The 27,432-nt window shown below is 38.4% G+C and overlaps 1 protein-coding gene across 1 annotated transcript; it reads right to left on the bottom strand.

Annotated features, from left to right (window-relative positions):
- Positions 1 to 27,432, bottom strand: KDSR (3-ketodihydrosphingosine reductase). Its single transcript, XM_027899118.1, has 10 exons — positions 27,260 to 27,432; positions 19,839 to 19,928; positions 18,649 to 18,705; positions 11,939 to 12,004; positions 11,697 to 11,792; positions 10,423 to 10,614; positions 8,597 to 8,680; positions 5,671 to 5,754; positions 3,722 to 3,823; positions 1 to 3,388 (listed from the first exon to the last, which is right to left on the bottom strand). Exons 1-10 carry the CDS (start codon positions 27,365 to 27,367, stop codon positions 3,269 to 3,271), a joined length of 999 nt encoding a protein of 332 aa, XP_027754919.1. The 5' UTR covers positions 27,368 to 27,432; the 3' UTR covers positions 1 to 3,268.

Here is a 27,432-nt window from a genome sequence, read left to right as displayed (position 1 = left end):
TTTGTTGATTCTCCATTTATTTTGAGAAATATAAAATATGAAAACTAGTTTACAGTTCTGGCACAAAAAATGATGACGCAATAAGCACGAAGTTTCTTTTTACAAATAACGCTATATATCTTTACCATTTAAAAGTGCCTAGAGTTTTTCACAGCAAATAAAGTTTATTTACCTATGTCTTTTTTTCTTAGTAAAATATTAAATCTATTTAAATTGCACGTGAACACCTTGTTGAAGTAAACTATAAGTAAAGTTATAATAAATCTGTATGTAAAGCAGACAGTCATTAGAAACTACATGGAATGGAAAAGACTATCAAAGCCTAAATCGAATCCTAAAGATTGACCAAGAAAACGAGACAAGACACCGACTGATATGGCACAAGTGATTAAATTATTGACAATTTGACAAAAAGTAATAAAGCCTATTTGAAGATCTTCACGGATCTAATACACTGCTAAAACATTTCAATGCAGAGGTTTTGTAACATTTAAACTGGCAAAATAGTTTTTCAGTGGCTAAACATTTTTCCACAAGGTTACAAGGCATCTCCTTCACTTTATATTGGACCTTAAAATGAGTACATTGGTAGATAGAGAATGTGCATAAGAAAACAAAATTTACACCACAGGTTGCTGTAGTTGACAATTTACCTTGTTTTGACAGTAAAACAGTTGAGAAGTTTATCAGTTAAAATTAACATCAATAACTTGCAACAGCAGAAAATAGAACATTGAAAAAGATTACCATTCCTGATTCAAATAACTTGCCTTGTTCCAGTTTCCACAGTTGCTGAGGGGTTCAACCTAAAGTTTCACTGTCAACACAACTTACACTATGCAAAATTAGGTGTGAACTGAAGTCTCTGCAGATTAGGGCTATAAATTTCACCCAGTAGTCTAACTTCTCCTTCACAGACACTTGCACTGAATTTTATCAGTCATTATTGGGAGGACTCTTCAGTCAAGAAGTAGTGAGTGGTGATAAAAGATGCCCAACCTGACACCTTTAGAGGCCCAGCTGCCATAGTGTCGTGTGTGCTCTGACCTTCTGGATTATGTTTCTTAAATGCAAACCCTTTAACATTCCAAGCTGAAGATCCAAAAATTCAAGTATCCAAAGGCTTACTGGTTTTAAGTCCTGACTTTCAAGCTTGTGCTGATATCAAGTAATTTACAGAAGCATTTTTTTCGAACTAGAGCACAACTGACTCACCCATTTTGGTATTTGTTTGCAGGTGGTCGAAAGAGTATTTGATTTTCATCAAAACGAGTTAACATCGATCACAGGGTCTGAATAGCATTGTTATGTTGCTTTAAGAAACACAGCGATGTTGACAATGGATGTATGATAAATGCTCCCTTATGTCATTCACATTAAGCAGCACAGGAAATACATATGCACACTAGAATTCTTTGCACTGAAGCTGAGCTGTTTAAAAATGCAGGAATACACTCTATTCTCAAAATTAGCATTATATTATAGGCATGCACAACTTCATATATCTAAACAAAATCAGGAGGCAGGACCTAAAACATAGGCTTCATGAAGAATTCAATAGTGCCTCAACATTTGTGATGTAATGGAAGTCTAACCACTTAAAATGAGTGCCAATGTGACTATCTTTGAAAAATACGTTTGTAAACCAGATATTAAAGCAAGTTTAGTCTATGTGAAGAACATTTAAATCTGATCAGCCTAATTAGGAGAGGGAAAATAAATTGCCTCAATAAATTACATTCTAAGGTTTTCCAGTTAACCACCTATTATTTTTCATCTCAGTTTAATTGAATACCTCTTCTGAAATAGATATAGAGAATATCTTAACAAAAGCAATCAAATTTTGCTTATTTTGGTTGTTAAATACTACTTTCAAGGAAGTGAAAGTGCCCAGTTTTACACGTAATTTTAGAGTACTGAATGAAAATGGAAAATATGACATTGAAAACACAGTGGTGCTAACGAATACAAAATATGCAGCTTTTGAAAAAAAAGCAGCTCACAAGGCACTTACTATAGTGGTCCATTTAATAAACAGTATATATAGTGCACCCTTAAAACATCATTGCTATGCATCAAGCTTTTTCAGTGTTGAATGAGATTTATTAGAAACAACCACTAGGTTCTGTGTATTCTGAAGCAGTTATTGAGCAGCCTTGTTTCATATAATGTAAATGAAACAAATTAGAAGTGGGTCATACAAGGAGAGTATTTTAAATAATTTCTCACGTGAAAGCTTTTCCATGTAGTGATAAAATGAAGTGTGGAAGGCCATTCTGACACACACCTCTCCCCTCCCTCCTGACCCTTCTGCCCTAAAAAGCTACATTCCTGCTACTGGAAGAGCCTGGCATTTTAATTACAATTGATTCTATCATCAACTACTTGTTTGGCTCATGATTTGCAGCTTTGAAATAATGTGCATCACAGTAGCATTAAGCTACTTTCCTTTCCAGAGCAAAAACTGGCAGATTAAATATCTGTAAAAATTGTACATTGTTTCAATGGCTTAAAATGTTGAGTCGTAATCAACACATTTGATACTGGTAAGATATTTTTTCTTTGTTCACAATGTACTTCAAAGGCCAGAAGAGCAACAGACCTGATCACATCTCCTAGCATTTCTCTGTGGGAACGGGTTCTTCATCTCCCTTTAGAAAGTATGCATATATTAAGCCATACTTTTTCATTGCTCCCAGACTGAGAAAGCTTGGATAATACAGATGTATTTGCCATCTTAGGGTTTCCACGGTCACATGTTGGATAGAATAAGGACAGCTGTCATTGACAGAAGGATCTGTAGATTGGCCAAAGAAAAATCTAACATTCTAAACTAAAAGCAGTCCCAAAACATTAGCAAAAGGTATCAACTTGTTCAGGGGACTTCAATCTATTTTGGCCTGGTCTGTCATGGTACTTATTTTGTCCATAAGCACCAAAGTGAGAAAACTTAAGTATTTGTCCAGAATTACCGCACATAGTCCATTCTCAAATTCTACTCTGCAGATCACTTACAAGCTCTCCAAATTCTCTCCAACTCAAATCATCCAAAACAAAAATTAAACTATCTAATCCTCATTCACATTTTTGCATAGTTTGGCATCTTCTGGAGTTGTACTTTTGCTTTCTTTCATAGCTTTTGAGGGGACTCCTCTGTCACACAGGCAAGTACTTCCAGTCTAAATCCTTCAGGAGCAAAACTGAGTCCCACTTAAGCAGCAAGCTGTCCAGGACTGGTTGACATTCTTCTTTCCACTCAAAATAAAGATTACTCAGTCTTATCTGCACTTTCAGATTTTTCCCTTTGCATCATGCAGCGACGAACTATGCTGTCAAAACTTCCTAGGTAAAACAGGCCAATGATTCGAAAAATGCCCATGCAAACAACCTGGAAACAGAGAGAAACATCCTTCAATTCATTTAGGCTCTTGGATTGCAGCATATTATTTAGTCAGGAAATTTGGTTCTAGGCAGGTGTGTTGTATAACCTCCAAAAAACAAACTCATGAAAACCAACCTAACTACGTAACAGTTCAGGCCTGAGTAGCAGGGGGTAGTCTTAGCTCACCTGCCAACTTAAGTTTGAAAATACTACTGCAGTTTTCAAAACCTGTCAGTATTACCGGCTATTTTATCAAAAAATAATATTTGCATAAAGTTCTACATTTTAAAGTATTTTAAACTATAAAAATTGTGACAACAGGGCCTTCCCAAATCTTACCTGCTGGAGACCTTCAGTAATTGAAGTGACTGGTGACATTCCACTTGTCAGTATTGACAGCATGTAACCATCTGATCCAACTGAGCTGTTAAAGTTCCCTTGCTGGATGGAAGGATTAAGAAAACAAAAAAGTAAATTACCCATTTGTGGCAAATCATGATCTGTCTTACTTCAACAGCTACTCCTGATGGACAGAAGTGACTGATATAACTAACAAAAAATATTTTAATGTAAAAAAGTATTACCTCAATTAAGAAACAAAATACTAAAAATATTTTGGGCTATACAGCAACAGTCCAAATGGACAAGGAAGGTAACCTCTCTTTAGAGAGAGGTGTGCTGAATTACTGCAGATTTTTACAAGATATAGAGGCTCTAAATTTCCTCTTGAGGCATGCATAAAATAGATGGTGGATAAAATGCATGATGGTCTTCACTGTAAGCATGTTTCAGAGACAGAATTATACCCTAACTCTGTCAGGCCACCAATCACTACCCAAATTGCGTAACAAAATACAGCTTGCCTTTTGTTAAAATTAGTTTGCTTATCACATGAGATTTGGCAAGGGAGTGTATTTCAAATGTTAGGCAACAGGTCTGCCTTCATCTACATCAAGGATTTTTAACTTGCCCTCCTCAAAACTTGGAGATGCAGCCTGCTAAGCCCTTCAGCTGGCAGAAAAAGGGGAGGACTGACACGAGGAAGAAGTTGTTCGGTTATTTCGTTTTTAACTTCTTATCAGTAAAACTGGAGTTCTATAGCTCTGACTCCCAGGCTTCTCTCATTTTTTTCCATTACAGTTTATGCTGGAAAACAGACTTTCTGAAACACTGAGGGACTAGATCTATGGAATGCAGAAGTGAAAGGAAAAGGTGGTGTTCCCGAATCTGGGTTAGGGGTGAATCTATGCAAAGCAGTAGAGGTTATTAGATTTGGTTATTTCCCAGCACACACCTGAGAGGCCTATGAGTACACAGATACCCTCTCATTTCTATTTTAGTGTCTCAGCTGATGGCTAGTGCATAAAAACAATGTCTGAACTAATATATGATACAAAAGTGCTGGAAAGTATGGTATAGAAATACCAAATGCTTCAGGTCAGAGAGGAGATTAGTTTCCCTCAAAAATCAGAGTACTGTGTTGAGGTAGTACTTGCTTTTAAAACTCACCACGCCAAAATCAGATATGATTTTGTGTTTATGTGCTCTATTTGTGAACATACTGTAAAAACTTCACAACCTGCTGTAGATGTAAATCTCACTGAAGGTCAAGAGTATTTGGAACTGCAAAGTAATTGCAGATTTTAGGATTCAATCAGTGTGCTTTATGATCATGAAATTTCATGTTTGTTTCTTTTCCAAGGTACTTTATTAAGCATGCAAGCATTCCCTAGCACAAAACATTGGGAAAAAAATCCTCAGAAAAGCAATACACCTTCAATCACTAGGAACAGCATTTTATGTAGTGTAATCACTCATAAATCGCATACTTTAGACATTAAAAGCCAAAAAAAGGTCAACTGCCTTCCTTTATGTATGATTATTTTTATATGAAGTCATCTCCAAGAAAAATTAGATAGTACAACAACCTTTTGAGGTTAGACAAATGGTATTTGATACATCAAAAGTCAGTAGAGTTTAGTGCTTTCAAGACAGTCATAATCCACCTCTGAGACATTGCATCATACGGATGCATCACTTAATTCTGTCCGTGTACAACTTCAGATACCCTTTACTTTCAAGAGATTGTATAAAATCATTTGTGGGCACAGTGGCAAAAGAAGAATAAAGGAAATAAATACTTCCTGTTCAAACTAACCAAAGAGTACTGTTTTGTGTAAATTGGTTTTGTATTTAGCTTAGCCACTATCTTATGGTCTTAAGCAAGCATGACATGTGATCCTAGTCTCTTCAACACAGGACATACTTTAGAAACATAATTTACTTACTATGGCGTCTTTGACTATAACTCTGGCAACTTGTTCTGCTTGGCAAACAGATGAAGTTTCAGAAATCAGCTTCGTCTCTAAGGGCTTTAGTAAAAAAAAAACACCAATATAAGTTTGGCTAACACCACACAGGAGAGAAAAATATGCTTGTCAAATTTTAGTTTTGGGTCTTTTTTCATGGATGACATCACTGTTAGCAAGTGGTATCATACTGTCACCTAAAACATCCACTTAAAGATCCTAAATAATAGTCTAATTTTACAAAGGGAAATGACAACTTTTCCTTGAGTAGTACTTTTCCTTGTATATAGTCTATTACTACTACGTAATGGCTTTTTCCTCAAGTATTTATTTTCAGTAGAAGCTATCAGAATGCTTAAACTACTTTTCCTCAACACTTGTATTAGTTCATTTATGGTTTTTGTGCCAGAAATGTAAGTAAAAGATAGGCTTTAAATATTTTAAGATCCTACAAAAAAGCCTGCTTTTTTTTTTTTTTTTTAAATTTCTCAATCTCCACACACACTGGTATCCCCCAAAATCTATCACTGCATTTTATTTCTTTATGTTTTAGACCATTTATGCCACTTTACCTCACTAGGAGAAAAGCCATTATGATGGTTATTTTGGCAATCACAATTTTTTTCACCAAAAAACCCCCCGAACAAGTTTAGTCTGTTACAAAAACAAATGGCAAAAATATGTTTTAAGATATTTAGAAGCACGTTTGTCATTCATTTCCTTTTAACAAATAAAATTATTATAGAGATAACTGCACAGGAAATATTTAAATGCTCAATATGTTAGAGACAGATGGCTCCACTGATGAATTAAAAACAACACTACATTAGGGAAAAAGGAGTACTGGTTGCAAGTTCACTTGTAATGGCTAATTCAGTTATATTTAATAACAAAATTTAACTGAAGCATTCAAGCCTACTCAAATACTGGGACTAGTTTAATTCTCAGTTTAATCCTTTAAAAAAAGCACTTCCAGGGAACAGCTGCGCAACTACAGGTTTCTCACTGTCATTTTGAAGTACTACAGCAATTAAATTTCACAGAAACAGGCCTACTTCCAAATATCTGTAGAATTACAAGTTCTGATTTCACTGACCAGGCTCACTGAAACTTTTTCTTTTAGTATGTATATTTTAAGGGGGGGGGGGGTCATCAGTGCCTTTACCAGCAGAAATCACATACAAACAACTTCTACATGCTTTCCTGTAGTGATAGGACTTGTGTCATCAGATTTCCATTTCACAGCCCCTATTTACTTTTAAGCTTATTTGCCAGCATCAAACAAATCTGAAAGAGATTTAGGGATATCAAAAGTAATTAAAATACTCTAAGTTTGGGAAAAAAATAGCAGCTGTTCAGGAACAACAGCTAAAGTTAATGACATGCTGAAAATAAGGCAGGCAGAAATCAGCCATTTAAGATTTGATCTGGCTACTCAACACGGCTGTCAAGACAGCTACCTCAAAACAAAAAAAAGCTTAGTGTTTAAACACAGAAAAGCTGTATCCTAGTTCCTGATGTTTTCTTCTCCACATTCAATGATTACAGAGAAAAATGGCCCAGTTCTAAGGAAATGCAAACTACAGAGGCAGATGTTCTCAGCTAAGTTGTATTAAATAAATGCCACAATAAATGACTATCTGAAATGTCAGAGTAATGCATTGCTGCAGAGATTTAAGGTACACTATCATATTAGGAGCAAGTCACCCGGAGAGTTCATGTAGGCTAAAACAAAGCATAATTCTCTCCTTAAAAGACAAGATTTTTTTTGACAAATAAGATAAATCTTTCTGAATCTCTTTTAAAGAGAAATCTTAGATGAACAATGCATTCTGCTGGTAACTGTATCTCCTTTAAATAGGCTATTATGAAGAATAAAATCCCAGAGAATATGCAAGCTATACAAGTATCTGCAGATGTCTAATTCTGGCACTTTATGCAGATGTGTGGGAGTATACATTTAATACAGAATATCTGTATCAAGAAATGATGAAGTAAGAATTGTGTTATACAATCCCTACTGATTCCTATTCAAAGAGTAAAAGACAAAATGGAATTCAAACCCAATTTCCAATTATACGTGATGATTCATGTTGAAAAGATGCTTGAAAAGATTATATCCTTAGATATCAGATTTCTAGTTCACAGTGTGCAAACAAAAAATGAGATAGATTTTTCTCTGGTTACCTGATGCTTTGGTCTAAGCAGGGGCCCTAAATGTGGTTTTTGGAATTAATACTTCATATGTATGGATATGGTAAATGACAAATGGTGACTAGAGGTCAAAACTTTCACTTTTAAGGTGATCCAAATGAAAAAGACCTACTGTTGATATGTCCTTCTGAAAAGTGAGACAGTCATTTCCACAACAAACACAGTGCAAGAGATTTTCCTTTCTGCTTTAATACTAAAGAATAGCCATTATGGAACTGGATCATTATATACATTCATACAGCATGGTTAGGCTGGAGACTGCACCGAATGAGCTGAAGTTTATTTTGATCTGTCACATCTATCACAACAACTGCATATTATCAAAGATGCAAAATACGAGTTATTATATTTGGTTTATTAAGCTTTAATATGAAAACAAATAGTGATTTTACAATGTGCTATTCCACAACAGTATTCTGATTGTATGCAGAAGACTCTGCATTGTTTCAGATGTTAAAGGCAGGTAGTTCTTCCATTTGAAGCTAGAACAATAAACTACATGAAATTATCCTACAAGCTATATAACTCTGAGTACTTAAAAACTGATAAAACTGAAGTGTTTGTAAGTACTTCTTAAAATCTTAATATGCCATGATTTCAAAAATACTACGGAAATAAATGAAATACGAAATGCATTGCTTATAAAGAAATGAAGATTTAAAAACTTCAGTATTACTGACGGACAATTTACCTTTGTTTTACTTTCTTCTGCAAATCCAGGTGTATCGGTATCAGGAGGATAGGCCACCGTTACATAGACATTATAAGGTTTTACCTGTGTTTTACAAAAGCATTAAGTGTTATCTTAATACCGACAGCCTTTATATGTCCCTTATGATTTCATTGATTTCTCTTGTACCGAAGAAACTCAGCAAGCATGAATTCAAATGTTTCTAGTATTAAGTATTCAGCACTTACAAGACATGCAGCTTTGTCAAGTGAGAAAACAAAACAGCAAAGATTTTAAAAAGGTGGTTGTGGTGCTTTTTAATATAAAAGTCCTTAAAGACTTTGCAAAATGTTTGATGAATCTAAGACATTTAGGAGGAATACGAAAGTAGTTTAGGTTTATATTTTACCCATTTCAGTTTTTAAAAGAAGAATGAAGTACTGCCAAACACCAGTAGCCAACATTTAAAAACACAAGGCCAAAAAGGCTTTCACTGGGGCACATTAACAGGCTTTTCCCTTGTTTTTCACATCAACATATTTACATTGCTGGACAAATAAGAGAAATAAACAACAAAAACATAAAATTCAAATTTTTTATCTTTCAGAGGTATACTCAAGTCATAAGGCTTTTCAACCCATGGTAAAAACTTGCAAGAGGTCAAAGTCTAAGGAGACAAAAAATAAGTTGAAAATGTGAGGAAAAATGGAAGGCCTTATGTAAAGGATTGCATTTAGTTTTGTATTTGTATGTAAGTGTCATGGAATAAACATCACTTATTGCACTACTATTCAAAAACTAATATAATGCAAATCTGTACTCCAATACAAATAAAAAACCTTTTAATGAAAATATTAGAGAGGGTTACGATAATGCAAAGCGTCATAAAATGCTAAGCATTTTTATTTATTATCAAATATTCTATATTGAAGACACTGAAGTACCACATCACAGCCCATAAACACCCTATTTTTAGTCTTGAGTAATTCAGTCTTCACAAAAGTATCTGTCACCAGCCTGAAGAAAGACCCTGCATTCACGTTGTTCTGTTTGGCAGACCAGAAGTGACTAGAGGCAGTTTTACCTCCCATTCCTATCCCCATCAAGGCATACAACAGGGACTATGCAAGGGTCTAGAACCAAACACAGGCACTTTTTTATATAAACACTTTTCAACTCAAATATACATTCTTAACAGAAGAATAAGGAAAGTAATTTTCAAATCAGTTTTATCTGTCTTACTGCAATGTACTTACTGACCTTGTTCCACTGAATAATGAAAAGGGTGTTTGGTTTTAGTCAGAACTTAAGAATAAGCTTAGATCATTGCTATCAAAATTTAGAAGGGTGAACCATTGTCAACAGAATTTTTTTTTGTGACCAGTCACCAAACTCTAGCTTGCAAGTATTGCTGTTTCATATGGTTCACATAGCACTCACCATGGACTGAAAAGCAAGGTGGGAATCACTGGCCTGTCCCTCATGCATCCATGTGATCCTCAGTATCATTCTGCATTTAGAACCCTGAAGAAGACTTTTACCCAAGTCTTAAAAATCAAGTCCTTTTAGTTAAAAGACTAAAAAAACCACGTCTGCACATGTGGGAGTCTTCAGTTCTAGGAACAGATTCAATCTATTCCTTCTAATGCAACTGAAATCATCTTAGTTTCTGCAACCCCATGCGAAGCAATAGGAATGTACTGCTGCCAAAAAAGGGCCGATATCACATGGATATTAGCAGTGCTGCGCAATACAAAACCCAACTATTTAAATGAAAATGTCCTGCACTGACAGTTTAAAAAGAATATGTTTATAATCAAAATTACATAAAATTATTGCACACATACCTCCATTTGCAGGGCTTCAGCCAAACCTCGAAGAGCAAATTTTGTTGGAGAATAAGCAGTATAACCAAATAGGCCTAATTGCCCAGCCTGAGATGATACGAATACAATCCTTCCCATTCTTCGTTCCTTCATGGTAGCGATTACTGCTCGACTCGGGTAAACACTACCCAGATAATTGACTGCCATTAATCTCTGTACAAACGATATTAATATGGTATTTGAGCCACAGATCCAGCCGTTTGTTCTTACTTATCAAAATCCCCCTGTTTCAGTCTGCTTTAACAATCAAGTTCTCTAGGTCTGTAGTTCTAGTGGTAAAAGCTGGTAAAAGAAACAACTGTTTTCTATTCTACAGCTTCATAAACTTTTATAGCTAAAAATCTCACTTCAAGCCAAAAGAAATCCTGTCTATCTATAAGTCTTAATAGGATCCAGGATACTGGTAATACTGTGAACCATATGTCCTTAAAGGAAAAAAGAAGAATATTTGAGGGAAAAGCTAACCTGAACAATGTCCAGGAAGCAATCCATTTATGCATTATGTATGAAAACATACTGAAAGTTTAAAGAGTTTTCTAAAACAGGAAACAGGAAAAATGCGATGTATTTATGCATTTCAGAGATTTTAATCTTTGCCAGGATAAGGAGAATTTCACTCTCTAGAAGACCTAAAACACAACTGATAGTCTATACAAGCAATAGAATGGATGATTCAGACTTATTATAAAATTAAAGCTATTTAATATTTTCAATTCAACGTTATCTGTTGATGAATGGAGGTCTGAGGGCTGCAGGCATAAAGTAACCAAAATATAGATGGTTTGGGGTTGCTTTTTGTCTTTTCATCAGAGCAGCAGCTTCTTGAGCTGAAACACTTTGTTCATCTCAGTACTGAACATTGATAACAGCTGAATTTTTCTTAAACAGGTTAAAAAAAAATTTTAAAAATCTTCACTGGAAAAAAAATAAACTATGTGAAATTCAGTTCCTTTCACAGTGCCTTAACCTACAAAAATACATGCCAGGCTTTTCTGCAATCTTGAGGACACTGTCCCAGAAGGAGAATTCACTCTTCTGACCCATCAGCAGACTGACAGATAGGTGGGAAATTAAAAGCAACCTTTGCAAATCTAAAGACATTCTGACAGCTAGCACAAATCAAGTGCATCACTACTCCTACAAACTCTGCAAAGACACAGAAATACAATCTAATTGTTAGAATGCTTAAATAAGAAATTATCATATGATGAAATTTAGAAAGTATGCTCACTCACTTCAAAAGAATTCACTTCAATATCCTCAAATTTTCCTGTAACTGATGTTCCTGCACAGTTTACAAGCATGTCAACCGGCCCCAGCTTCTCCTGAGCCTGGAAAAGTGGACAGAGGTTAAGATACTCTTTAGGGGGGAAAAACCCTTCCTATATCATATTATCATTATAAGAAACTATTTCCAATAGAAATACCACACATGGATAAGGCTTAAGATACATAGGTGAATCAGTTTTTTCCTCACCTGTTTTAGAACATTCTCCACCTGTTCATAGTCTTTAGACACATCAACAGAAATACAAAGTACAACCTAGAAAAGGAAAGTGAAAGAACATTGTCACAACACACTAAGTCCAGTAACTGTTGACTCTGAGCCTTTCAAAATGAAACAAGCCCAATGTAGTATCTTTTCCAGAAAAAAGGTCTTTTTGACGGGACAGTCAGTGCTAAACAAGTCAAACCATTTGCGTGGCTTAGGCTACTCTTTAAGAAAAAACTATTTTTTTTCCCCACATCGTAGAAAGGCATGGTTGCAGAATGTTACCCTGAAAGTGCAGCACCAGCAGTCCTGTTCCAAAATTTAGAAAGAAAGTGTTAAAAACCCACTAACTTTAGTACTTGCAATGCACGCTCCTCCTTATATCATAAAATATTTTTTTTAAGAATAGTAGTAAACCTAGTTGCATATTGCTTCACGGGCACATGTCAAGGATGCAACTAAATTAAAATTTTGTGAGAAACTGACTCATTGCACAGAGTTGAAAATATCTAAAAAGTGAAGTAATGTGTACATTAGTACACATTACTCCTTGTCTGGAAATCAGACACAGAAAGACACAGAAAAATTAAAATAATAATTGGCTAGGGATGAAGGTGGGGGGAGAGGCAGGCAGGACAACAGAAAATAGATTATAGTGATATCTAAGTTTTCTTGTCAGCTAAAAATTAGGCCATTTTCCTTGAAAGTTACTGATTCCTTTCAGCAAGACGGTCTCACGATCTATCTTTTGAAGCACCTTTAAATCAATTTCTGGCCAAAGCAAGCACTGTTTCTTTTGGGTTACCACTTACAAACTGTAAGACTGCTGCAAATGCCAGGTATTGACAAATAAGCTACCCTCTCTGCTAAGCCGTCAACAGAGCTTCAGGGCAATTCCTTGTCTCGAAAAGAAAAGAAACCTCCTCTTGCAATAAAAGGAGGGATTCCTGTATTCTTGTTCTAATTTTTATACTTTGTTACTTTGGTCAATTATTTAAACTCAGAGGCGATATAAAATAAAGTCACTAGTAGTTTGTAACAAGTATCCTCATGACCACTTGTTGTGGACCACGTGGGCACAACACACACACACACACACACACACACAAAAGCTTACCACAGCGTAACTAACTGCTTTGGCAGCTGGTCATTTGTCAGTCCTGCCCCTGGTCAGACTATGACACTTCTAAGCTGCATAAACAGAGTCTGCCTGCCATTCCTGTACAGCAGGTTGGCTATTCCTGCCTCCCAGCATTGTGTGTAGTTGGACATCAGAGTAAACTTGTGGCACAAGTTATTGGCGGGATTGTATGCATCTCCCCTTAAGGCATTTACTACATTTTGGAAACATTTTTCTTTTCCGTGAGTTCAAAAACAAAAGAGCAGTTGAATGAAAACAACATCGATTTATTATCTGGATGCCTTTGAAAGATCAGTGAAGAAATCAAATCAATCACAATTCTGTATCAAAATTAGAGCAATTTGTTAATATATCAGATTGCATAGATTATTTATACTGTGAACAACACACTCGGGAATTATCGCAACTTTTATTGACTACTATCACATTATACAATTCACCTCTTTGTTTATCATACATTCTTTCTGCTACAATATATTAATTACCTTCACTCCAAAGCACAGGCTATAGATCCACAACTAGGACACAGAATGTGCTACCAGAAATAGTCTAATACTCCCAAACCTGTTCCTTACCACTTGTTTTAAATACTGCATGTTGTTGGACCATTAATAAAGCTTTCCCAATAAAGGATAAATTCAACTCCCAGTGAAATCAATGGGAATATACTATATCAGAGAAAGGATTTGAAAAATATTGAAAAAAAACCTTCTCAGGGCAAGGATTTTTGTTCCACACCTATATCCATAAAAGCCGCACCATCAGCACTCTGCATCACATGCAAACACTAAAATGTGTCAGACTGTATGTCAGACACTGGTTGTCAATGCAACTTGGTTTCACGTATATAACCAAGAGCTGAACAGTGACAGCACATGCCCAAGAAAAAAAGCAATCTTTCCTGAGGATCTCTGCCTCTTAGCTTGACGTGGGACCATTCAGTGTCTTCATCAATGACACAGACAAATGGATCTGCAGCAAGTTTGCAGATGACACCAAGCTGAGTGGAGCAACTGATAGACCTGAAAGATGGGATGCCATCCAGAGGGACCTGGACAAGCTCGAGGAGTGGCCCATGGAAATCTCATGCAGTTTAACAAGACCAAGTGCAAGGTCCTGCACCTGGGTGGGGGCAACCTTTGTTATCAATACAAGGCTGGGGGATCATAGAATCAGATGGGTTAGAAAGGACCTCTGAGATCAAGTCCAACACTTGATCCACTACCACCACAGTTACTAGACTATGGCACTCAGTGCCACATCCAGTCTCTTCTTAAATACCTCCAGGGACCGTGAATCCACCACCTCCCTGGGCAGCCCATTCCGATGCCTAATTACCCTCTCTGTAAAGAATTTCTTCCTAACATCTAACCTAAACCTCCCCTGGCAGAGCTTGAGACCATGCCCTCTTGTCTTACTGATAGCTGCCTGGGAAAAGAGACCAACCCTCACCTGGCTAAAACCTCCTCTCAGGGAGTTGGAGAGGGTGATGAGGTCACCGCTGAGCCTCCTCTTTTCCAGGCTAAACAACCCCAGCTCCCTCAGCCTCTCCTCATAGGACTTGTGTGCAAGTCCCTTCACCAGCCTTGTTGCTCTTCTCTGGACCCGCTCCAGCACCTCAATATCCTTCCTGAACTGAGGGGCCCAGAACTGAACACAATACTCAAGGTGTGGCCTCACCAGCACTGAGTACAGGGGAAGGATCTGTGGCCTGCTCCTGCTGGACACACTGTTCCTGATCCAGACCAGGATGCCATTGGCCTTCTTGGCCACCTGGGCACACTGCTGGCTCATGTTCAGCTTCTGTCAATCCAAACTCCCAGATCCCTTTCTGCCTGGCTGCTCTCCAGCCACTCTGTGCCCAGCCTGTAGCGCTGCAGGGGGTTGTTGTGGCCAAAGAGCAGGACCCGGCACTTGGCCTTGTTGAACTTCATCCCATTGGAATCAGCCCCACTCTCCAGTCTGTCCAGGTCCCTCTGCAGAGCCCTCCTGCCCTTCCAGCTGATCAACACTCCCTCCCAACTTGGTGTCATCTGCAAATTTACTAATGGTGGACTCAATCCCTTCATCTAAATTGTCAATAAAGATGTAAACAGGACTGGGCCCAGCACTGATCCCTGGGCGACACCACTGGTGACCGGCTGTCAGCTGGATGCAGCCCCGTTCACCAGCACTCTCTGGGCCCGGCCCTCCAGCCAGTTCCTGACCCAGCACAGAGTGCCCCTGTCCAAGCCATGGGCTGCAGCTTTTCCAGGAGTGAGGTGGGAGATGGTGTCAAGGGCTTTGCTGAAGTCCAGATAGCCACATCCACAGCCTTCCCCTCATCTACCAGGTGGGTCATCTGATCATAAAAGGAGATCAGGTTGGTCAGACAGGAGCTACCCCTCCTAAACCCATGTTGGCTGGGTCTGATCCCTTGTCTATCCTGTAGGTGCTGTGTGATTGCACTCAGGATGATTTGCTCCATAACCCTGCCAGGCACTGAGGTCAGGCTGACAGGCCTGTAGTTTCCCAGTCCTCTTTCCAGCCCTTTTTGTAGATTGGCATGACATTTGCCAACTTCCAATTGTCAGGGACCTCCCCAGAGAGCCAGGACTGTTGGTAAATTAAGGAGAGCAGCTTGGCGAGCTCTTCCACCAGCTCCCTCATCACCCTTGGTTGGATCCAATCTGGTCCCATAGACTTATGAGGATCCAAGTGGCTCAGCAGGTTGCAAACTATTTCTTCCTTGATTACAGGGGGCATATTCAGGTTCTTATCCCCATCTACAAGTTCCAGAAGCCAGCTGTCCTCAGGACAACCTGTCTTACTGTTGAAGACTGAGGTAAAGAAGGTGTTAAATACCTCAGCCTTGTCCTCATCTTTGATAACTATGTTCCCACCCATATCCAATAAAGAATGGAAGTTTTCCTTGTCCCTCCTTTTGGTATTGATGTATCTATAGAAAGACTTTTTGTTATCCCTAATAGGAGTGGCAAGATCAAGTTCAAGTTTTGCCTTTGTCTGATTTTCTTTCGGCAAGACGTAACTACATTCCTAAACTCTTCCTGAGCAGCCAGCCCTTTTTTCTATAATTGGCAGGCTCTCTTTTTTACGCTAATTTCCTTTAAAATCTCCCTGTTCAGCTAGACCAGTCATCTTCCCCGTCGGCTTGCCTTTCAGCAGACTGGGACAGCCTTCTCTTGTGCGTTCAAGTCTTCCTTCCTGAAACATGTCCATCCCTTCTGGACCCCTTTGTTTTTGAGGGTAGTTTCCCAGGATAGACAGATAGAGAGCAACCTTGCTGAGAAGGATTTGGGGGTGCTGGTGGATGAGAAGTTGGACAAGACCCAGCAATGTGTGTTTGCAACCCAGAAAGCCAATCCTATCCTGTACTGCATCAAAAGCAGCGTGGCCAGCAGGTCAAGGGAGGTGACTTTGCCTCTCTACTCTGTTCTGATGGGGCCCCACTTGGAGTGCTGCATTCAGGTCTAGGGTTCCCAAGCACAGGAAGGACATCGACCTCTTGGAACAAGTACAGAGGAGGAATATCAAGATGACCAGAGGGATGGAGAACTTTTCCTATGAAGACCTCTCCTATGAGAGTGTTGGGGTTGTGCAGCATGGAAAAGAGAAGCCTCCAGGCAAACCTTACAGCAGCCTTTCAGTACCTAAAGGGGGCCTACAAGAAAGCTGAAGAGGGGCATGTAATAATAAAACAAGGAGGAATGGCGTTAATTAAAAAGAGTAGATTATAGGAAGAAATTATTTACTATGAGGCACTGGAAGAGGTTGCCCAGAGAAGCTGTGGATGCCCAATGCCTGGAACTGTTCAAGGCCAGGCAGAGTTCCAGGATGGAACTCTAAGCAACCTGGTTTAGTTGAAGGCGTCCCTGTCCATGGCAGAGGGTTTGGAAGTAGATGATCTTTAAGGTGTCTTCAAACCCAAATCATTCTATGATTCTGTGATCAAACGTAACAATCTGTGTATGTTATCCACTACCAGACATTATCCTTCTCTACACTCTTTCAGTAATCCTTTTGTACAGCTTCTCTCGGTTCAGCCTCTGTCACTTCCCAGATTGTGATCTGCTATTCCAGAGAAAGCTCTGCCCCAGACTCCCTGCTGTCTCCGGTTTCGTTCTTTGCCTTTAGATCAGGCAGGCTTCCCTGGGACCATGTCCACAACTCAACAACAGCTACAGAAAAGCCAGCCTCCCTATCACCTCTGCTGCCTACTGCTTTAACCTGGTTGCAAGTCTAAAGCTGCTTCTGCCAGAGCAGTCCTATTCAGCCCACACTTGCTCAGCCTTGAAGGTACTTTTGGAGATTTTCACTGAAACTCTTATGAACATGCACCAAATAATACTCTTTTAAAAAGTCTGCATCTATCAAGCTTGGACAGATTTTAACAAGAACATCCTGACACAGTGTTTGACAAGGGATTAACTGTAATGCTAAGCTTGGGAAACTGCTAGAGCAGCTAAAAGAAAATGGTTACCGGGATTTTTTTTTTTTTTAATGGGCAAAATACAATTTCTCCTCACCTCAAATGGCTTAGATTTTCAAACAAAGTTGATCTGAGTAAGGCAGCATGCACAGAAAAAAAAAAATCATCTTGAGCCATTTGACAAAAATATAAGGAAATTAAGACAGAATCTTATAAATGGAGGCATTAAGAAAATTTTATATAAACTAGTACTAACATTATTGCCTGCAAATCTTCAACTTCTTCCATTGCTTCTTTTAAACAGAATATCTAATTTATTAAGTCAAATCCCTTTTCATGGACAAATAAATTGCTTCTATCTGTAATCATGAAACTAACTTAGTTACTAAGTGACCTTCACGATCAACAAAGTTCTGGAACACAAGAAAGGAGAAGTCAAAGATATCAACAATTTTGATACTGTTTCCCCTCTCCATTATTAGTACTGAGAAAAAATTGTTTTAGCATTTCACCTCAAATTGCATGTTTTGGAACACAGCAAGCTTACCTATTCTAAGTTAGTACTTCTGCAAGGTCTAAATCATTGCCTCTATGCATGAATGCATCATCTATTCAGCAAAGCGACTTCTATGTTTATTAAGTCTCAGAATTTCACAAATTTAACTTGTGTATCTGTTACAGTACCTTGTCAGGAAAAGGAACAAAAGCCTGATGTAGTGAAATAAACCTGGGAATTAATATCTATGCTTCTTTCCCAAAACAAATGAAAAACTATGAAATGCAAAAAGATATTTGTAGAAAAAGGAATTTGGCTCTTCCATTTCATCTTAAAGAATAAAATGCTTATCAAGTGACAGTAAATTGCACTGATCCAAAAAAGCATGCTACACCTACAGCTGAAGACACTATTTACTAAGAAAAGCAGCCTAATGCACTAGCTAGGCAACATCAAACATAACAAGAGCTCAGAACATCTCATGTAAACAGTCTGAATCTTGAATTCAAATACTGAGTCCTCACTCATTTTTGTCAAACATCTTTGTTTTAAACACAGAACTACGGAATTATGTTGTAGCGACTATCTTCAACAAAACACACAACAGCCCCTCTTAGCAGTGATCTTACCTGCTTGTCATTAACAGAATACTTTTCTATTTCCTTCTTTGTCTGCAACAGCTTGTTCTGAAACGGATAAAAAGACAGCTAAATTGTTGTAGTTCTGAGAGCAATATTAGTCTTCAGTACTTCAGTATGGCTTAAAAAATCCCCTAAAGTCCAAAGTTTCCTTGACTAGTTGCAGCATTTTAGTGCTGTAATTTTCATAACTTATGAACATGTGATCAAAATATGAAATTTATCAAGCTATCAGAGCTCACTTATCTGTTTTTCACTTTGTCCTCCAAAGCCAGTAATGACTTCTATAGATTTAATGCTTTTATTCCATACTACAGAGAGCACCAAACGCTGTAGAAAATAAATTTTCTCCTTTATTTTGGCTCTATTTTATATTTATGTGACATTACGTAAACTTTTCTGAAGAACGATCATTGTCATGAAATCACAATAACAAACCTAAAATCTGGTAAATTCAAATGGTCATAATCCTTTCAAGAATTCTGTGAATTCCAACTACATTCAAGGTTATGCAAAGTAAGTTCTCTAGTGTAAACAAATTATCAAAGACAGCTGGGACAGAGGGCCAAAAAATGGTTATGTGCTTTTATTTCCCAAATAAGTTGCTTTTTTTCTCTACAAGTAAAATAACAGCCCATTCTGAAAACAGAGTAATTCCAACTAAATCTGAATACCTCTTAGTTAAAAAGACCCCAAACCAAAAAAAAAAAAAAACCAACCAAACCCAACAAAGCAATCCTTTTCCTTCCAAATCTTCCAGTCTTTTTTCCTGATGAAGAGTTTTTCACTAGTAAAAAATATGATAGAATGCTGACTAGACACCAACATATTCTGTGAATTTTAGGAATAGTCTTTAATTCCCCAGTTGTCACTGTAGGGAAATTCGACAGTTTTAAAGAATATGGGTTTTTCCTGCTTTTGTCCTCTGGCACAGATCAAAGTGAAATAATGAATGTCATTAACAGAAGCAATAGTGCTGGCAAAGTTTCAAGGCATGCTAATCACAAATTCCATGTTGGGCTACGCTTCTCTGCTATAGAAAAGCATTAATTTGGAATGCCTAGGGTCCCCTTACAAAATACACCAAAGAAGTATGAATAATCATCAATTCCAAAATTATTCCCCACCTATAGAGATACTGTGAACAGAGTTTAGCCAGTAGAAAACATACATACACTTACCTCATCCCTTGCAATCAGAGTTATGAAAGCACCTTGCTTATAACATTCAATAGCAATACATTTTCCAATTCCACTGGAGCCTCCAGTTACCTAAAAGTTATTTGAAAAAGGCAGCGTTAGTCCACTATTCTCATTCCTTCTTCCATATGTACAAGTCAAATAAAATGAAAATCTAAAAACATTGAGGTGAAAATATTACATGATGATATACAAACAAAGCTTACTTACTGAGTATGAATGAAAAATATGATCTGAGTAGATTGATGAATGTTTGTTTCTACCCCAAAACCAGTTTTACCTCAGTGGCAATTTTTGCTTATTTCTTATGTCAGGCACACTTAGACCCACTCCCACGTCAGGGCTCTCACATGCTTTTGACTAAGTCTGTATGCTATTTCTAAAAGCATGTTGCTAGAAGCTTGAAATCACTATTAATGCCATAATAACACAATGACATACCGCCCCTTCATACCTGTCACAGTAGAAATTATTTGTAAAGTTGGCAATTGCATATTGCCTTCTGAAGGTATCATCACATAAACATAAACAGAAAATACCTCCTTTCTTATTAAAAAAAAAATCCCATTAATTTAACAGCTGTCTCTCTGTGATACATTTGTCAGTCCCCCAGTCTGGACTTTTATCTGCCCCCGTGCCATCCCTCAATTTCAATTTAGTGCCAATTGCAGCACCTAAACTTCTATAACCTTTTCTTCTTCCTCCAAACGGTAACACCAAAGCAGTCTTATATGTAAACAGGAAGTTAATATTTTGTCTATAGACAAATGTAAGGATGACTAGGTTCCTCCATCACATGGTGGACACGTGCCAAATTATACCAACATATAGGTTAAGGTCACCTTACCAGCTCTCTCACTATCCTCAGTAAAGCTACTTATGAACTACACGTGGAACAAGATGCAGATGACAACCTTGCCCTCTCTTTTTGACTAAAATAAATATGTCTGCCTGACACGCCCTTCGATGACTTGGATCATTCTCAGTCTGCATGTGCCTTTGGTTTCCTTATATACCCAAATTATTTGAATTTTTCTTTAACAGCATATTAAGAGTTATACTGAGAAAATACTGGAACAAAATACCTAGAAGCAATCATTGTAAAAAAAAAACCACGTTGATGAAATGAGTTAAGAAATACAAATTCCCTACTAACTGGAAAAAGATGAAATTCAGATTTCTCTGAAAATCATCATCTTTGGCTTTTTATCAAACCTTGCCAAAGACTCCAGAGAAACACATCACCTCCGTTTGAAGAAAATGGAGGCACTGAGCTAATTACTCTAAGAGCAAAGATCCCGCTCTCTAACTACACACCCTATCAAAAGCCTTGTGTCATCTCCTCACGTGCCAATGCCTCAGTTTTGTATTCAGAGATGCACTATCCACAAAATTCTTTCCACTCCTGGAGGCAGTAATGTCAGAAGAGTCAGAAGTACATTCCCATGAGTCACTAAACTCTTCTTTCATTTGAGTATTTTACCACTTACTTTCAAATACAGCTTAGTGCATATCAAGTAATCCCAGCAAAGACTTACAACACTATCCACGGTTTCTGACTGGTTCATCTTCAGCCACAAATGGGCCAAGAATGGGTGTAACATCCACAAAGACTAATTTCAGCTCTTTAGGCTTCCTCTGTTATTAGAGAGAAGTGCTTCAGATTAACTTCTAACTGACTCTGCAAGATTAGCTTCACACTACACTAACTCCAAGATGCGTGTCCTGCTCTAGAAATGTGAAACCTGGTCTGTAGATTATGAACCAAGGATGACTGCTTCCAGGGTAAATGAATTCTGCAAGAGTTGTGTGTATTAATTAATGATTTGGGACTTCAACAGAACCACGGAATTAATTTAATGATTTGTTATGGAAAGAAGCCACAAATACATTAACGTTTTTAAAATAAATTGCAAGATTTCAATACGTATCTGAAAAGATTAAAATAGTGTGATACGTTCGGTCAGACCTCAGTTCCACAGCACTTGTGAGATGCTTCAACAGATTTTCAACAGCAGCAGGTACACAAGAACATGAACTAATCAATGTGCATGGAAGACTGCTCCAATTCCAGTTTTTGGCGTAGCACTGTGAGACAGTTGATTAGTACCTGCACAAACTGGTGAGTATTGTGAATGGGTCAACTACACCAAGTGCTTGAGGAATTTTCTGCAGGTGAAGGTACTGGCATCAAGCCTCCAGCTTGTCAAACAATGCTAACATTCATTTCAGAAAGACAAGGTCTGAAGTCATGCAAGAAACGGAAAAAGGAAGTTTTAATTTACAGTCACAGCCAAGAACACTGGATAGGGCTCATGTCAGATTGGCCAATGACAAAATGAAATATCAATTAGCTGGGAACTTTAGCATTCAGGTGGGAGGCTGTTACGAGCGTGTGGGAGGTTGTTACTAATACATACATTTTTTAGGAACATTAACCATGAATGCTAATGTAAAAAAAAAAAAAATCCCTAACACTAGTGAAAAAGTGAAGTTGGCCTAAGCAAATCTATGAAGTCTGTTAGGTAGCTAAATTACTAACACAGATGCTCAGAACTAACAGAAGAGCACATACGTACCCCATTAAAGGCAACATTGGTATGGGGAGTTGATAAAAATAAAAAAATCTGGTCACTGCAACTCAAATCACAGACTAATTTTTTGACAAGAACTAACAATTAAATCCTAGTATTAACTCAAGATGTTTAGAGTGCAGCACTACCAAGTCTTGAGCAGTCTTATTGAGGTGTTTCTGTGTTTAAGAACACACCAAACTAGCTGTTCAGAAAAGCACCTGGCTCCAACTTCCGAAGCTACAATCCTTGATAAAAGAGTTCAACTTTAGGGTATATTTCCCTCTTATAAATGGAAATAGAGGGGTAAGGTACAGCCAATTGCTATGAGTTTCAAATTTGAGACACTGGAAATTCACTTCAATTGATGAGACAGTCCAACTCCAAATTAACAGAACTGTCATCAGGAGTGATCAAAATCAAAACTTGGTACGGTATCTCCAATAGAACTTATTAACTTTTACTTAGAACTGGATGCAGGCTGGCTTCATGCTTTCAGACAGTGCTCCAGCAGAAGGTGTTTAGTTCTATTGAAACAGAACATCCCTTTAATCTGCTCTAAGTGGTTAGGATGCCTGACTAGACTCAAAATGTGATCCTGTCAAACCACAGATCATATCAGTCCCAACACAGGAGCTAAAATGTCGAGACACCAAGATTGGCCAGTCTTAAAGTTGTCTGCAGTTATTTATCAAGTTGGGTTCTACACAGAAGAGGGGAAACTACTTCTGGACTAAAGATGACCCATCTGCAGGAGGATTTGGCATGGCCATCATGAACTACATTAACATGAAAGAGTTCTTGTCAATCTGCATGGGAGATAGTCCCAAGCACATAACATCTTTACATTTCCTGCCTTTGCTAACCCATAAACTTTGATAAACTGCATTCATAACACTGAGATCTCAGCATTTTGGTGTTTTGTTTTAGTTTTGAGTTTTTGTTTGTTTGTGTTTTTTTTTTTTTTTTTCACAAATTTCAACTTGATTTTAAAAAGATTAAGGTCAAAACAAGGGGAGGTGACTAGCAGTAAGATTTTACCAAAGACAGCTTTCAAATGTCACTCAGGAAATTTACAGAATGCTGCTTTTGCGCTAACATCTTAAGTTTTTGTTGCATTCTTTTCCATCAAGCAAAGTACCTTTGTAGAAAAACAAAAAGAAAGGGCAGAGAGAACATGTAGAGAACAGGTGTAACATACCTGACAAAGCACAGTTAAATGTGATACAAGTGAGTACAGTGCACATGAAGCAGTGGTGACTGTCTTACCCTATTTTCATATTCCTATCTACCATTATAACCAGCTACCAAAATAATAGCTTACTCTTACAGAATTGACAACATGTACTAGTGTGTAGCCTGAGACCCAAGGAGAGAGTTAAAGCCAATGGCAAATTAAAGATGTATAAAGCACTCTTCTGAATTTCAAAGCATAGAGAAGTTCAGCACAAGGAGCAGCAGCTCTACAGCACAAAAGTCACTTTTATATGCTTTATTTGAGAACATTTTCCTAGGCATGCTAGAAACAATAATAATAATAATAATAATAATAATAATAACAATAATAATAATAATAATAATAATAATAATAATAATGTAGTATTAAACATCTAAAAGGCATTTTGTTTAAAATAAGCTAAACCTGATGCCTGAGTCAATTTGAGAGAAGTCCTTTTAATTTAATGGTGCTAACTGGGGCCACAAAAATACATAGCAGATATGGGCAGAGGGGGAAACCCACAAGATTAAACGATGAGTAATTCAGAGTTCTGCAGACTCTCACTCTGAATAGCAGTCCTATTCTTTTTTAAGAATAAGAGACTCTTATAATTCTATGATTTCTCCAGAAACCATGTCTCACCTAACACAGCAAGTGCTTCCATCATGCAAATGACTCTGGGAGAAGACAGAGAGGAAAACCACAAGTTTTCTCCTTCCAATTCCTATCCCAAAAGGCAGACAGGGTCAGTTACTTAGCCAAAACTCAAACATCTATTAACCATAAATGTTAGGAGTGAAGAAAAACTATCTTTTCTGAAGGGTCAGAAGTGAAAAGAATGCTGACTTAAGTTGAAAATTGTATAATTTGTATGTAACAGCCTCTGAAGTTGCCCAGTGACCTTCCTTCAGGAAAGTAACAGATATATTTTCATTATACTTTCAACAGGCCCCCAAAGAGTTTGTAGACAAGACTGATTTTTTTATGCTTCAGAAAAGCAATTTATTGAGGTATATCTTGAAAAATTATATGTACTGTGCAATGGCAATCAGTCCCCCTTTGAAAGGGCTTAACCAGCTAAATATACAGTTTGCAGGTCTTTATTTTTTTATTTATTTTAAGACTGGGTTTAACTGAGGCCTGATACTTAAACAGATTTTGCTGTTTTTCTGTGAGAAGGCTTCAAAGAAGTCCTTAGATAATGTTATGATCCTTAAATATTTTTATGAAGTCTCTCAGTCATTTCAGTAGCAGAGAACATTTACTTCCAGCATATATATGATGAAAGAATTCACTTCACACCCATAGAGTGGAAAGCCTTATTGAACAATATTTCTGATTTACATTACCGTCATCCAATACTCTTCCTTATGTATGACATTAGAAAATTTGAAATCCAAATGTACCAGTGTCCAGCATTATTAACGGTATCTACCAATCTAAGAAGTACTGAACTCTGTTCTAAATTTCATTACTTTGCAATGAACACTTCAAGAGCATAACTGAAGTCAAAAATCAAACAGGTAATTCTGCAAGTGGTGACACCAATAAAACTGTCTGCCCGCAGATTTCTATTTGTGTAACAAGTTAGATATATCTACAGCCTTTTCCTCCATTAATATATTCTTACAGTTACTTCTCTAGCTGAAATCCTAATTTTATAAGACTTGCAGGAATACTGTTCTTTAGACTTCCTCTTGTACCAAATTGAACTTAAGTACTAATATAATTAGCAGCAACAGCTACAGGGAGGCTTCTCCAACAAGAACATTCTAATAATTTTCAGTGGGAACTTTTTTAAATGAGCCATTCTGATTCTGATTAGAACCAGCAAAATTAAATTTTGAAGAGTTTAATCACCATACAGAATGAACAAAGCTTTGCGTAATCACTGTATATATAAATAAAACCAAACAAAAACCCTGAAATAAAATCCATTTAACTTTTTATGCTTGCTATTTTGTTTCTTCATAAAAGTCACAGAAGACCCTTAAGTCTCCTTCACCTTTGCTTTTGCACAGTACTGAAAGGTTCCTCCTTAATAACCATTGCTCTTATGTGGAAAGAGCCATAACCTGAGAACCTTAATGCAACCCTGAACACACCTCACACAGAGTATGATGCTGTAAAGCCAGTTACAGCATCCAAGTAATACTAATGGATAAAGCAACTTGGAAACAATATTGCAACTTGAACAGATCTAAATTACTCTGGGGACAGCTCCATCCTACAACGAGGAACTCCAAAAATAATAATAATAAATAATAATAATAAAATCCAAAACAAAAACATCATACGGAGCTCAAGAAAGGAAAAAATCAAAATACAAAAAAAAAAAAACCAACCAACCCCCCACAAAACAAAAGCCCCCAAAACAACCCCCAAAAACAAAAACCAGCAACCAAAACCGAGTACCTGTAAACTCACTTGCAACTAAAAGATCTCACTTCAGGATTACTCCAAACTCCCACTCTAATAAAGGGCATCTCTAAGCACTACTCACCCTTTAAAGTAAATTTAACCAAACAGTAAACTACATTTTCTCAGAACAGAACATACATACCCTGGTGATTTAGAGCTGAGTTTTAAAAGCTGATTCTAGGACCCAGAATCTTTGAACTGCTTAACTCATTTGCTCTCATGCATCCAAATTCATTACTTTGTGACCCACCTTAAAGCACCTGGGTAGTGCTCCCCTTTCCTCCATTCAACTTCCCCAAGCCACATACTCACACAAGTTCTAGTGCTGTACCACTAACAGACTGTTTTAACACCACGTTCTTCTGAAGGCTTCTTTCTAAAGGCTTACTTTCTACCATCTTGTCAAAATACTGCTTAAAGACATCGATATCTACGTGTTTAAAGATGAAAAGGTGCCCCAGTGCCATCTGACCACTTCCTTTGTATTATTTTTTTTTTCTTTTTCCTCATACCAGGCTTGGTTTCTTATACCAAGGAAACAATACGTTTTTCCTTTTGTTTATGAGTGAAACCCCCACCTCCACCCCCCTACTTAAGTATCTTGGGAGATGCTAAAAGGAAACAAAACTCGAGCTAACCGGTGGCTTGGAGAGCGCAAAAGGAACGTCTCAAAAAGCCAGCGTTAAGACTGGAAGATGGTGACTCAGACCATCGCCTTAAGCCAGCCGGGACACACAGCGGTTGTCAGAGCCATCGGGACAGGTCATTTCCTTATCACCCGGGACTTGTGGCTCCCGCGTTTTGGTAGCTCGGGGTGTCACCGCCAGCTCGCCGGGATTCCTCGCGATCCCGCGGGCACCGCTGGCGCTGAGGCTCGCCGGCCGCCAGCCCCTCCCCGGGCACGCTGCACCCCCAAACCTCCCCTCGCCGCCGAGATGCTCCCCCCGCTCCTGCAGCGGGATTCCTGCAGTCATCCCCCCCCGGCTCCTCCCGCAGCCCGCGCACCCACCTCGGAGGAAGCGGCTTCCCTCCCTCCCTCCGTCCGTCCCTTCCCCAGCGGACACCACGGCCGGGGGAGGGCGGCTCGGGAAGCCCCCCCGCCTCCTCCAGCGCCGAGGCCGAGCGGCGGCGGCCGCCCCGCTCCCCTCGTCCCCCCGCCCCGTCCCCCTCCCGCGGGGCGCCTCACTTACCACGACGTGCGCGCCGGGCAGCTTGAGGGACTTGGGGCTGATGAGCGGCGACACCATGTAGAGGAGGAGGACGAAGGCCACGATGAAGGCGGCGGCCAGGAGCAGCATGGCTCGGGCTGCGCCTGCGGAGACGGGGCGGTGGTCCGAGCCCCTATGGCGGGCGCTGCGGGGCG

This window comes from Empidonax traillii, unplaced genomic scaffold (assembly GCF_003031625.1).
Source record: "Empidonax traillii isolate 1590-97213 ecotype Southwest subspecies unplaced genomic scaffold, ASM303162v1 scaffold644:size547830, whole genome shotgun sequence".
NCBI classification, from domain to species: Eukaryota; Metazoa; Chordata; class Aves; order Passeriformes; family Tyrannidae; genus Empidonax; species Empidonax traillii.
Note: the sequence above shows the minus strand (reverse complement) of the source record. Positions and strands in the feature narration are given on the sequence as shown.

What these genes read in the sequence shown, in the direction of transcription:
- KDSR (XM_027899118.1), bottom strand. Translation starts at nt 27,367, where the DNA reads ATGCTGCTCCTGGCCGCCGCCTTCATCGTGGCCTTCGTCCTCCTCCTC. An exon ending in CTGAAGCCCTGCAAATGGAG is followed by an intron (nt 8,681 to 10,422) that starts GTATGTGTGCAA and finishes TGTAAAACACAG; the next exon opens with GTAAAACCTTATAATGTCTA. An exon ending in TTATAGTCAAAGACGCCATA is followed by an intron (nt 3,824 to 5,670) that starts GTAAGTAAATTA and finishes CCTTCCATCCAG; the next exon opens with CAAGGGAACTTTAACAGCTC.